General features: G+C 41.7%; 1 protein-coding gene across 1 annotated transcript; it reads right to left on the bottom strand.

Moving 5' to 3' along the window:
• Positions 1-4753: 4753 nt before the first annotated feature.
• Positions 4754-12639, bottom strand: LOC118426127 (hemicentin-1-like). Its single transcript, XM_035835387.1, has 13 exons — positions 12609-12639; positions 11397-11588; positions 10430-10612; positions 9950-10123; positions 9441-9614; positions 8967-9140; positions 8453-8626; positions 6860-7030; positions 6403-6714; positions 6057-6171; positions 5603-5760; positions 5194-5315; positions 4754-4807 (listed from the first exon to the last, which is right to left on the bottom strand). The coding sequence occupies exons 1-13, from the start codon at positions 12637-12639 to the stop codon at positions 4754-4756; spliced, it is 2034 nt and encodes a 677-aa protein (XP_035691280.1).
• Between the last annotated feature and the right edge of the window lie 211 nt (positions 12640-12850).

Here is a 12850-nt window from a genome sequence, read left to right as displayed (position 1 = left end):
AGTTGATTCAGGTCATGTTTATTTCCCTTGCCTTGATAAAGGGTGATGTGATGTGATGTGATGTGATGTAAATAGATGTTCATACATGGCTCTTGGTCAGTGGGAAGTATAATTAACCTTACTGAGATAATGTTAAAATAATATCACACTAGAATCAACACCATAACAGTTAAGCTTCATGCTGTTTTATTGCGTTGCAGAAAAGATGTCAGATTGGTATTGGTTACAAATTATATGCAAATTACTCTACAACACCGGTTTTCTAACATTAAAGTTATGATAAAATGGTAGCTATCCATTTAAACCAAAGATAAATCTACATTTCATATAGTCAGTCTACAATTTAAAGCGTTTAGTTTGCATCTAGTCACAATTGTATACAAATTCCTCTACATCACCGGCTTGCTATGATTTAACGTTCTAATAAAATGTTAGCTCACGTCCATTCAAAGTTAAAGTACGATCTGCATTGTGGTTTAAGTATCAATCTACATCTAAACATTCAGTTAGCAACAGCAGCTTCCTCTAGATCACCAGTTTGCTATAAGTGTGTTTATAATAGAAAGTTAATAGCTATCCATTTAAGATAAAAGTACAATCTACATTATGGCTATAAGCTTTGATCTGTAATCAATTTAAGCTGCTAGAACACCGGCGTGCTATGGTTTTAGTTAAAACAAAAGGTTAGCTATCCATTTAAAGCTGAAGTACAATCGTACAATCTACACACGGTTATAGTGCGTTCATCTATATTCAACGTTCTAACAAAATGTTAGCTGTTCACTTAAAGTTAAAAGTGCATGTGACAGTTCATCTACATGTAAAGCATTCAGTTTTCAATAGGTTACAAACTGTATCCAGATTCCGCTATAATGCCAGGGTGTTTTAAAGTAACACTCAACTAATGAATAGCTAAAGTTAATCATTTAAAGTAAATACACAATGTTCTAAGCATTAATCTACATTTAAGGCGTTGATCAGTGTGCAACTGGTTACAAAATGTATCAAGATTCCTCTACATCACCGGCTTGCTATAATTAACGTTCTAATAAAATGTTATCTATTCATTTAAAGTTAAGGTACATTCCACACATAAGCGTTAACGTAAATCTACATTTAAAGCATTCAGTTTACAGAATGATTCCTCGATAATACCAGTGTACTGTTTAGATTCATCCATTTAAAGTAAAAGTACAATCTACATATGGTTAACGTTATAAAGTTAATCTACATTTAAAGCGTCCAGTCTGCAACTGTTTACAAATTGTATTAGATTACAACACCGATGTGGTATAATTAAAGGTACATCAAAACTCTATATACTTTTATTCAATGACTATGAAATATGCAGAAGAAATGTTTGGAAATTCGTATATGTACGAATTTTTCTCCTCTTTGTTACTACAGATATCTTGGCTATTGGTAACAAAGGGCAGTAGCATAGGGGCTTCATGTCTTTCACAATTAGTTTGTGCCATGAAATTTACTAACAGAACCAAGACAAATTGAATCGGTTACCAATACTCAATCCAATGTTGGTATGGAAAATACCACTGTTGAAAGCTGTTTGTGACACGAAGGCTATTTAGTACTTTTCATACCACATGCTTTCCTCTAATGTAAATGGAACAGATTGACCTTGAACGTCTGGCCGGACTGGCAACTACAACTGTAGAAACATTTTACTCATGTTACATACTTGTAAATTAGAGGTATGCGAAACAAGAGCAACTTAAACAGCTTTCCCTGAATCTACATGTCTACAGACGTACGGACAGTCTACTTGAAAGTACGTAGACTAAAATGAAAATGAATAAAGAAGATGGTGGCTCCAAAACACAGGACTCTCAAAAAATTAATTATAAAGGGACCTTAAAAATCCTGAGGCGGCAATAAACTCGGAAAAGGAAGACTTGAAAGAATCCCAACTTTCACGTAACAAGTAACAGACAAGTACCAACTTAAGGAAGATAACAGAATCCCACACGTAGACTTCAAATCCATACGGAAAGAAACGCGGGAAGGCTGAGGAAACATGGCAATCAACAATGTCTACCATATAAAACAACATATACAGACTGGAACAATAGTCTTCATAGACTGGAGGGAGAAGGATGGGTCTTTGTAGACAGGAGGAGAAAGGGTCTTGATAGACTGGAGAACTGGTCGTGATACGCTGGAAGAAGATGAGCCTTTATGGACTAGGGTAGGTCTTGATAGACTGGAGGGGGCCGAGTCTTTATCGACTGGAAGTGGGAGGTAGGATGGGTATTCACAGGCTGGAAGAGGATGGGTCTTTATGGACTGGCAGAGAATTTTTTTTATGGATTGGAAGAGGATGGGTCTTTATGAACTAAGAGTGTGAGTCTTCATAGACTGGAGGAGGATGGGTCTTAAACAAGTGGAAGAGGATTGGAACTGGAAAAACATGGGTCTTCATTGACTGGAGAAGAAGGAGCGATACACAGGAAATTGACCAATCAGAATGAGGGATATACACGAAGACAGAGATGAAATTTAACATGGCGTGCGGACGTGAAGGATTCGATCACAGTCACGTTATGGCTGGTGCGCAAGCAGAGAGTGGGGTGAGATTTTCTCGCTTCGCCGTGCAGGTAAGGGGTTTCGGAAGGCATAGAGAGCAACAGTCTGACCAAGCCAGCAAAGAAAAAAGGCCGGACGAAAAAAAACAGCGGCTCCGAAGTATCAAAATGGGCCGGCATTGGGAGTCGTCACGTATATTTATAGATGAAAATGTCTAGTATCATAGTAAGGTTAATGACCCGCTTTACTTCAGTGTATAAGGTGCCATAATTAATGACCATAAACTATGCACCGTATACACCCCAGGGCAAGATACCCTTGATTTATGACTGGAGGAGGATGTGTGTGCTGTTGATATTCAAAATGATTTTTTTTTAAATACGAGTACAAATAATTTCATCAATCGTTGTAAAATTGGTCCAGCAGCAGCATCTAGGAAGCACCAATTTTTGATGGCTTTTGACGATCACCGCAAGATACATGTTTTAAATCAATAAAGAATGTAGGGCGACAAAAAGAAGCAATGCTCTGCAACATGGATTGATGTCTCACTTTCTGTCATTTACTTCAAGTACAGTCAAAGTGAATGGACCAATTGACGTCTGGGACAAGAGTGGTTGATCCAGAGCCAGAACTTGTTCCAGCCAGACACTGTTGGTCCGCAGTTTGCTTACTTGTATCCCCAGCACCCGTGGCCTTGTAGATTCCAAAAGCTTGGCCAAGGTCACTCCGGGAATCATAAAAACGGAAGCGACTCATGTCAGTGTTATCAGGAGCAGGTGCATTATACGGCGGTCCCCCAACGGTAATCATGGTGAATAAGTCAACTTGTTGGAAATTGCTATTAACAGTCACCCTATTACAGTTTGCAGCAGAGCCGTCATTACGCAGAAAACTCAGTTCTACGAAGGTGTAGTCAACGTCGGCAGCGTCACGATAGGGTCTGCCGTTGCGAGTTGTCCAGACGTCACCAGAACACTTGTATTCAATACATACCCCTTTTACTGCTGCTCCAGCTGGCACTACATCATCCTCACGCCGACCGTATTCAGTGCCGAGATTTGCAGCATGGGTACCGACCCTACTAACAGTACGGGCCCTCAAATTTTCACTTGATGATCCAGTTACCCGTACCTTCATGAAACAAGTTTCCTTTTGAGCTGCGTCTTCAGTTGGATACCACGACAGATAGTTTGGCCGAATCATATTGTTTCCTTTGTTGTAAGGAATTGTGTTAATTTCAATTACACCTGACAGCCGGGGTCCGTAAAACTTGAAATGATTGTCGGAGATTGGGGCGTTATTGCATTGAGTTAATGATTGCGAAGACCAACGTGTGCTGCTGTAGGAGGGCCCAGAACCTCCGCTAGTAAGGGTTGTACTAAACGCTTTATTAGCGTTTCCCCTGGTGTAACCGAGAGGGCTGAATCCCAGCTCGAGAGCTGATGCTGCATCGTACTGAGTTGCACCCTGAGTTGCAGAGACATAGGTCACAGTACTGGGCCGGCACCACCCTTCCACACAAGCTCCTCCCGTGCCACTGGCACTGGTCCGGCGATTATAAAATCGAGCGAATCTCTGGTTTCCTCGATCTAAATCTGTGTTTACAACTACAAACTCTACATTTACATTGTTGACCTGAGATGTCGCGCTGTTTAGGACACTCCTATGCTGATACACCCTTACCTTGGAGAAGCATCTTTGATTAGCTTTTATCCACCAATCTATGTTATAATTTCGTCGAGTGACCCTTATATTTCCGTTCCATGTAAAGCTCTGCTGACGCTTCCTACGTTTGCCTATGGGGGTTTGAGTAACGATACTTTCTTCCTCCCAACGACCTGTTTCAGGATTCAGAGACCAGAGTTTTACCTCGCGGCCTGGCTCTGCCACAGTGAAGTTCACTTCGTTTTCATTCAATAATACGTTTATTGTACCCGCAACTTCCAACTCATTCCCTGAACCATCTTCAAAGTCAAGGTTAAACATACCGAAAGTCTCAAGCTGCTGCTCCTGACCTTCCTGATCTACAAACGTGAAATCACTCGGCATATCTTGTACATTAGTAAGATTTCTGGGGTCTAAAAAACTAATGGATGCCTGTACAGTACCGCTGTATTGTTGACCGTCTTTTGTATAGAAAGAGTTGCCAGGTATTTCTATCTGGCCTATAGGGGCCTGATCCGGCACAGTTCCAAGATCAACTGTGCTAGTCATTTCTGATGACATAACCATAGGTTGCTCTCTTTCCCGAATGTGAACCCTGTGATAGACGGATTCACCTTCGACAAAGTCAAGGATTTTTGTTGTCTCAACAAAGTCCTTGTAAATGTCTTTAAATGTCACGGCCAGACGCTTCGTGTTTGGTGGTATCTCTAGTGTGAATGTGCCCGAGAATGTTGTGAAGCCGCTGGGCACACCGTTTACAAGGATTTCAGCATTAACCACTGGTATATCGGTTGGACCGCCTAACAGTATACCTCTTACATAAGTTATAGGGTCCCCACATTCCAGACACTCACATGACGAAATGACCATTATGTTTATTGTATAGCTACTACAATTAATAGTCTGAGCCTGGAGAGTTCCACCTGCACTACAGTACTTCGTTGTATCATTACACTGGCCGCTATTGTAGCTGGAACCCACACATGGCCTTTGGTCGCACTTGCCTACATTGTAAAGCGTTGTTCCGTCTGGCTGGACGCAGTCTGCTGGAAGCTGGATGTACTCAGGAGATGGGGCAGTATTGTAGGAATCCGTGGCACTTCCTGTGGTGGTGGTATAAAAGTGTGGCAATATGAATGGCAAACACATTAAGTGGATGGCCTCTTAAAGTCTGAACTAGCAACAGCAAGACAGATAATATTTTTGGATCGCTTGAAACGCGTAGATCGATCAGTTAGGTGGTGTCACTCTAGGTGTTCTGGTATATTATTGTACAAGTAGATGGTGATATGCACACCTTTAAAGGTTTTACTTACTATCTTGACATGGATTTCACAACACTAAATGCACTATCACATACTCAAATTTGCAAAATTCAAGCGGGACCCACCATATATCTGCAGCAGTGCTGACTCCGAGTAGGCGGCTCCGGCGGCACTGTTAGCCCGACATCTGTACTCTCCTGCGTCACCCACGGCTAGGTTGGTCAATGAGAGTTGGTTGGAATATCCGTACACGCTTTTGTCCAGAACATCGCCATTGCGAAACCTGCGCAGCGGAATACAAACAATCTATATCATTCGTATGCACAGCACAGCACGGCACGTGTACCTGTACTGTCGGTATGCACAAATCGACGACTATTTAGACAGTTATGAGGACTTTTGACTCATAGTACCTATTATCAAAAGATGGTTATATGATGGCAAAATAGATCATGCAATGTAGATGACTGGTACAAGGTGGTGATGACAGTACAGTTAGTGCATTTGAGGATATTGCTGACCAGAAAACAACTTTTTAGTGTCTGTAGTAAAAGAAATATGAGATAAGAGCAGCATTACCACTCATAATCCTCTGCATCAGGGTCTGGGGAACCGTGCGCTTCGCAGCAAAATGTGACGTCCTGTCCCACTAGCCGAGATCGACTTTCCGGGTGTTGCGTTATAATAGGTGCAACTAGAAAACAATTTAACCATGCAAGAAGAATGATATCAGTATGTTCCTAACACACATTATTTGAAACATGATATTCTTTTGCTCTCCTTTTGTAATTTCTCGCATGTCTATTCAACTATTCAGTCTACTTCAGCTTTCATCCGACATTAATGGCTTCAAAAGCCCTTGATAAATAGATCAATTACACAGCTGGACTGTTTGCAACCATACGTAAGTGTAAAAGGAACCCACTCAGTATCTCCAAGTTTGCAGTCACTGTCGATGTAGTCGACGTTGTGGGAACAGTTGTGGCCACTGCCGACGAGTACCCATCTTTCAATACGAGCAGATCTACCTGACTGGCGCACACACCACTAACGCTTGCTGAACCCGTGGTGTCAGTGGTGCCAAGGGTTATGTAAGGTCTGTCTGCGTAGTGGATAGTGGCCCCCTCTAACGAAGCGTTATTCATGTTTCGCACTGTAGCCGTCAGGACGTGAGTTTGACAGCCACACTCACAGGTCACCGGGTCCATCGTTCCTACTGCGCACGTTCCCGCACAATCTGCAGTCGTAAAAATCGCATTGACAGAATTATACCATTGTTTAAGGTGTAGAGATAATGGTTCCTTATTTTAAATTAATGGCGGAAGGTATTACAATATTTTACAAATCTAACATTCATTTATAAGCAACTAAAAATAATTTACCTGGACATGCCCATGTAGAACACTGCTGGGACTGTGCCTGACTACCGACACAGGTATTTCCACCAGACGATGGGGGCGGATTGTTGCACTGCCTCTGTCGAACCTGTGTCCCTCCGCCGCAGGACTGGGTGCAAGTAGACCATGCCAGCCAAGTGGACCACACGCCGTCAACTGAAACATTGTTACTGGTGTTGAAATGCAACAAAGAAAGTTGCCATTATGATTTTGACAAAGTCTATGTACGTGTCTAAATATATATATATCGTATCCAGGAAAATATCCAACAAATCCTACAAAATTCTTTAAAGTCAAGCACAGCATAGCATCATCTTTTCTCAAAAGATTTTAAGTTTATGAATAAAGTATAATGTTTTCGAAACGAATCAATTTGCTAACAGAGATATGCTTGTACTTAAACAGTAAGGTAGCTTTGCTAAACCCTACTCAAGCACAAGCTTCTCTACAACTTTAACCATCATTATCACATAGCCAGGGGACGTGGGCCAATCAGAAGGCCCCATTTCATGCTGGTTATGACGCCGTAACAGCCGTGCATTAAATTTTTGATTATCGCACGTGTGCATTAAAAACTTTTGAAAGTTTAAACCAATCAGAAGGACAGACAAACAGGACGCTGGCCAATCAGAATGAGATATCTAGGAATCGTCCATCTGCCAAGATAGGGGAATAAGTACAGGCATGGCAGGGGGATGGCTCCCTCTATTAACATCGGTAGTGCGTGTTTCTTTGTTCAAAGAAAACATTTGCCGTCTAAAAACAACATTGAATTACCTATAATATTTAAGACAATAAAATATATCTCAAGTCATGTCCAATTTAAACTGCAAATGGAAAATAAAATGATTTGCACCCCAGCCAATTCAAGTTCAGACGACAAGAACACCACGGTCTGCCATTGAGTAGCGGTCATGGCGCTGGAGGACCAAAATGCTACCTTTCTTCGGAGAAGTCGTGTCTGAGTTCGTAGTGAACGAGATTCTCAAGAGCTGTGAAGCACAGGGATCCCGGAATGCCTCCGGAAAGCCGGTAGAGATTTAGCGCCTGATACGAACGAACTCGACAAACTGGAGAATGAGCGAGTGGAGAAATACGGAGCGTGCAACAGTTTGTAACATTATGAATCGACTTTGTTCTTATTTCATTGCCTTGGAACAGAAATACATTTCACGTACAAGTTTTATGTTGTTCAAATTCACTGTTCAAATTTATGTACTGAATAAAAGATGTATGAATTTGTCGCTCCTACTCAACTGGAAACTCTACTCTACTCTACTCTACTCTTAAATGGGTCAGTGTGGGTAAGCTATATGATAATAGGGTTAATGACCCACCTGTTCCTCGGTATATATTGTGTCATAACGCCTGGTCCTTTGCTATAACCACCTCATAAAACCACCTCGTTCGCTTCGCTCACTCGGTGGTTTTATTCGGTGGTTAAAGCAAAGGACCAGGTGTTATGACACCATATACACCTCGGGGCGGGTCATTAACCCTTAATTATTGGTTATATCATCCAGTAAGAAACCATCAATCGCAAGCAGTGGTGACAGCATAGTAACCCCAAACAACTACCTGGACAGGAAACCCCCGAGTTGCAGTCCTGTGTCTCCTCATCATCTCCTTCACAGTCCGCCCCGCCGTCAGCTGGTGCCGGGTTGGTGCAGGTTCGGCTCCGAGTCTGCGTACCGACTCCACACGTCACGCTGCAGTCAGACCATGGGTTCCACTCAGACCAGCCGCCATCAACTACATAGAAAATAGGACTTCATTTCAGTCTGGAACAAACTGCTGGTGTATTTGATTTCAAGACAAATTCTACCATACTTCACACACATCATAGGTGTGTACATAAAGGCTTATTATGCAAACAGGGGACACCGAGAGGAATGAAGGATGGCCATGACTAGCTAGAACTTTTTAGGTGTTTCTCTGCAAAATGACAAAGATGAATGTAGACTAAAACACCTAATAAGTATCTACTTATTAATAAAGTTGTTAATTATTTGATACTACTTTCAGAATATCAAATGCTAAAGGAAAGTAATCTAGATGTTCATCACATGTCGAAAGATTAAACCCAAAGTACCTGGACAGGAAACTCCCGAGTCGCAGTCCTGTGTCTCCTCATCATCCCCTTCACAGTCCGCCCCGCCGTTAGCTGGTGCCGGGTTGGTGCAGGTTCGGCTCCGAGTCTGCGTACCGACTCCACACGTCACGCTGCAGTCAGACCATGCGCTCCAGTCAGACCAACCGCCATCAACTACATAGAAAACAGAGTTAGTGAAAAAAAGACATGAACTTGTCTAAGAGGACTAATTTAGACACCAAATGCGTGTGCATATGGACTATATATGGGTATCGGGTAGGGTGTCAAAGTTGACATGAATTGCTAGAGGTTTTCAGATCTTTTGTGGCAAATTGACAAGGATGAATTAGTACCAAATGACGTGATACGTATTCAATTGCTCATGGGTGTGCACACTGTTTATTTCATACTTTCACAAGTGTTAGATGCTAAAAGAAATAGATATGCGGGTCTAACGATTTAACTCCGATTTACCTGGACAGGAAACTCCCGAGTCGCAGTCCTGTGTCTCTTCATTATCTCCTTCACAGTCCGCCCCGCCGTCAGCTGGTGCCGGGTTGGTGCAGGTTCGGCTCCGAGTCTGCGTACCGACTCCACACGTCACGCTGCAGTCAGACCATGGGTTCCACTCAGACCAGCCGCCATCAACTACATAGAAAACAGGACTTCATTTCAGTCTGGAACAAACTGCTGGTGTATTTGATTTCAAGACAAATTCTACCATACTTCACACACATCATAGGTGTGTACATAAAGGCTTATTATGCAAACAGGGGACACCGAGAGGAATGAAGGATGGCCATGACTAGCTAGAACTTTTTAGGTGTTTCTCTGCAAAATGACAAAGATGAATGTAGACTAAAACACCTAATAAGTATCTACTTATTAATAAAGTTGTTAATTATTTGATACTACTTTCAGAATATCAAATGCTAAAGGAAAGTAATCTAGATGTTCATGTCGAAAGATTAAACCCAAAGTACCTGGACAGGAAACTCCCGAGTCGCAGTCCTGTGTCTCTTCATTATCTCCTTCACAGTCCGCCCCGCCGTTAGCTGGTGCCGGGTTGGTGCAGGTTCGGCTCCGAGTCTGCGTACCGACTCTACACGTCACGCTGCAGTCAGACCATGGGTTCCAGTCAGACCAACCGCCATCAACTACATAGAAAACAGAGTGAAGTTAGTGAAAAAAAGACATGAACTTGTCCAAGAGGGCTAATTTAGACATCAAATGTGTGTGCATATGGACTACATATGGGCACAGGGTAGGGTATCAAAGTTGCTCTTAATTGCTAGAGGTTTTCATACGTTTTTTTGGCAAACTGACACAGATAAATCAGTATGAAATGACGTGATACGTATTCAATTGCTAATGAATGTGTACACTGTTTATTTCATACTTTCACAAGTATTAGATGCTAAAAGAAACAGATATGCGGGTCTAACGATTTAACTCCGATTTACCTGGACAGGAAACTCCCGAGTCGCAGTCCTGTGTCTCCTCATCATCCCCTTCACAGTCCGCCCCGCCGTTAGCTGGTGCCGGGTTGGTGCAGGTTCGGCTCCGAGTCTGCGTACCGACTCCACACGTCACGCTGCAGTCAGACCATGCGCTCCAGTCAGACCAACCGCCATCAATGACTTCCCCTTATTATGTATACATACAAAATCAGATTATTAATCAGGTGCAGATATAAAACACGTGACTCAGCGGACTCAGTAAGCAGTGGATCGTAGGTTGCAGGAAGTCTAAACCTATGACGTGTTCCATCTGTATAAGGTGACGTCACGACAGCAGTGGACTTTTCATTTCTGGACTGGTGCTGTTTAGTCGAAAATTTGGGTGAGTCCAATTTTTGTGCTATTTTAGGAAAACGGGCTTTATATACGCATAATTGGGTTGTAAAAATCACATGTAAACAGAAAAAGCAGCGTTTTTCTATTTACTTTTTTTAAGGTTTTCTATTCATTGTTTGAAGAAGAATCATTCTGATCAAAGCAAATGATCTTATATGAAACATTTGCTGGTCAATCGTGGGACTGAAACACAATAACGTATTCCTTACTTTCGCTCATTGGAACAAAGTTCAGCTATCTACTTAATGTATTAACTACATGTACCATGCAACACAGAGACACGGATGACATTTCTGACATATCTACCTTTAAATCTAAAACCGGTTATTAACACTAAACTTGGTTATTTCCATCCGTATATATCCGTGTATATATCTAATCGATGAATCTGTTTGAATAAAATTTTTCTGCGCTGTTGGTCGCACTAAGAATGCGATGTAACGTTGCATTTTGTACACTCAATACTACACACACACACACACTCACACACAACACATATATACACGCCAGTCAGAAACAATACTGTACTCCATTGGGGTGAAAAAGCACAGTAAAAAGTAGAGTAAAAGCATACTTGCGCATTCTAGACGTCCCCCCACGTCCACCCATTTGCCGTTCTCGCATAGCTGTTTTGCAGCCCCTCCAGTCTTGACGTATCCGTCTGGGCATGTGAAGGTGCAGATTTGGCCGGCTTGGTAGGAGGGTTGGCCAATACAGTTGCTAGGGTAACCATCGGGGTGACTGGGTGGACCATTACATGGGTTACCTATTAGTAAGTGAATGAAAGATGGTTAAAAAGTTATCTCAGTCATATCCAGTCTTATCTACCTCATATGACGTATTTGAAAACCCGATGTTCATTATTGTAAGTTAGACGAATATACTTGTACATGCACTAGTCTGCTACGTTTGTGGACCCAAAGTAAAAACGTTTTTATAAAGATTCTATATATGTTTAGTTACACTATTGAAGTTTCATTGTTCTGTCAGGTTTGCTATTTCTAGCTATAAAGTTTAGTGTCTGTGATAAGAATGTCATTTTGTTGCCATCTTTCTACAGCCACGGTTACTGGAAACATAATATATAACTCACAATTGCACCGGAGACCGCGCCCTCCGCGCCATTGGCGGGGTGTGCGTTTGCCCCTGCATTGTCTCCAGGTCGATCCAACGCCCTTAACACATCCTTCGTTACAACGTAGGGCGCAAATTGTATTTTTACGGTACCTTCCAGCAGAATTTTGGGGCTTGTTGCACGTTGCTGTAACGTTTTTAAACTCCAGAGCCTTACACGTAGCTGAAAGGTAAATACATATCTCCTTTAAAGAAGGGTGAAATAAATATGACAAAATCATTTTATTATACTAGACATTAACTACTACTTAACTTTCACATCCTTACACCAAATAAGTTACCTTAAAGTTTGTATTTGACTTTATACAGAGATTTAAAAACGCTACAAGATATACATGAAACACAAAGGTACACACTGTTTGACGACAATACATTGAGAGTCAAGAGTTTGATGCCGCTAAAAAAGCGTCGTGGTAGTACGAATATTCACGTATCTTATGGCATTTTACATGTATTATGTGTTGTGAAACACCAACTGAGCAGAGCTCCCTGATCCATGGCAGAGTCCAAAGGTCTACAATTACTTTTAATATGCTATGCCCAGAGGTATGCAGCAAGATTTTATAATATTTTCCTTGATATAAGTATAGAAAATTCTATGTCGACATGAGGAAAATACTCTTTTTCGAATAAGACAATGTGCATGTCGTACCTTTGCCGTTCACAGGCGAAACATTCAGCATCAATGCGAGAGGAACTAGAAAACAGACGATGACCCTAAACAAAGATTTAGAAAATCTTGCATTTAGATTCAAATTAAAAAGTGCCAATGTGTATGTGTATGTATGTGTGTTTTATATGTGTGAGTGTAGGTGCATGTGTTTGACAGTGCCAGGTTATAGTAAGAGGATATCCGATAGAATTAGCCATATGATCCTCTTTGATTCCACTAAA

Source organism: Branchiostoma floridae, chromosome 11 (genome assembly GCF_000003815.2).
Source record: "Branchiostoma floridae strain S238N-H82 chromosome 11, Bfl_VNyyK, whole genome shotgun sequence".
Classification (NCBI taxonomy): Eukaryota; Metazoa; Chordata; class Leptocardii; order Amphioxiformes; family Branchiostomatidae; genus Branchiostoma; species Branchiostoma floridae.
Note: the sequence above shows the minus strand (reverse complement) of the source record. Positions and strands in the feature narration are given on the sequence as shown.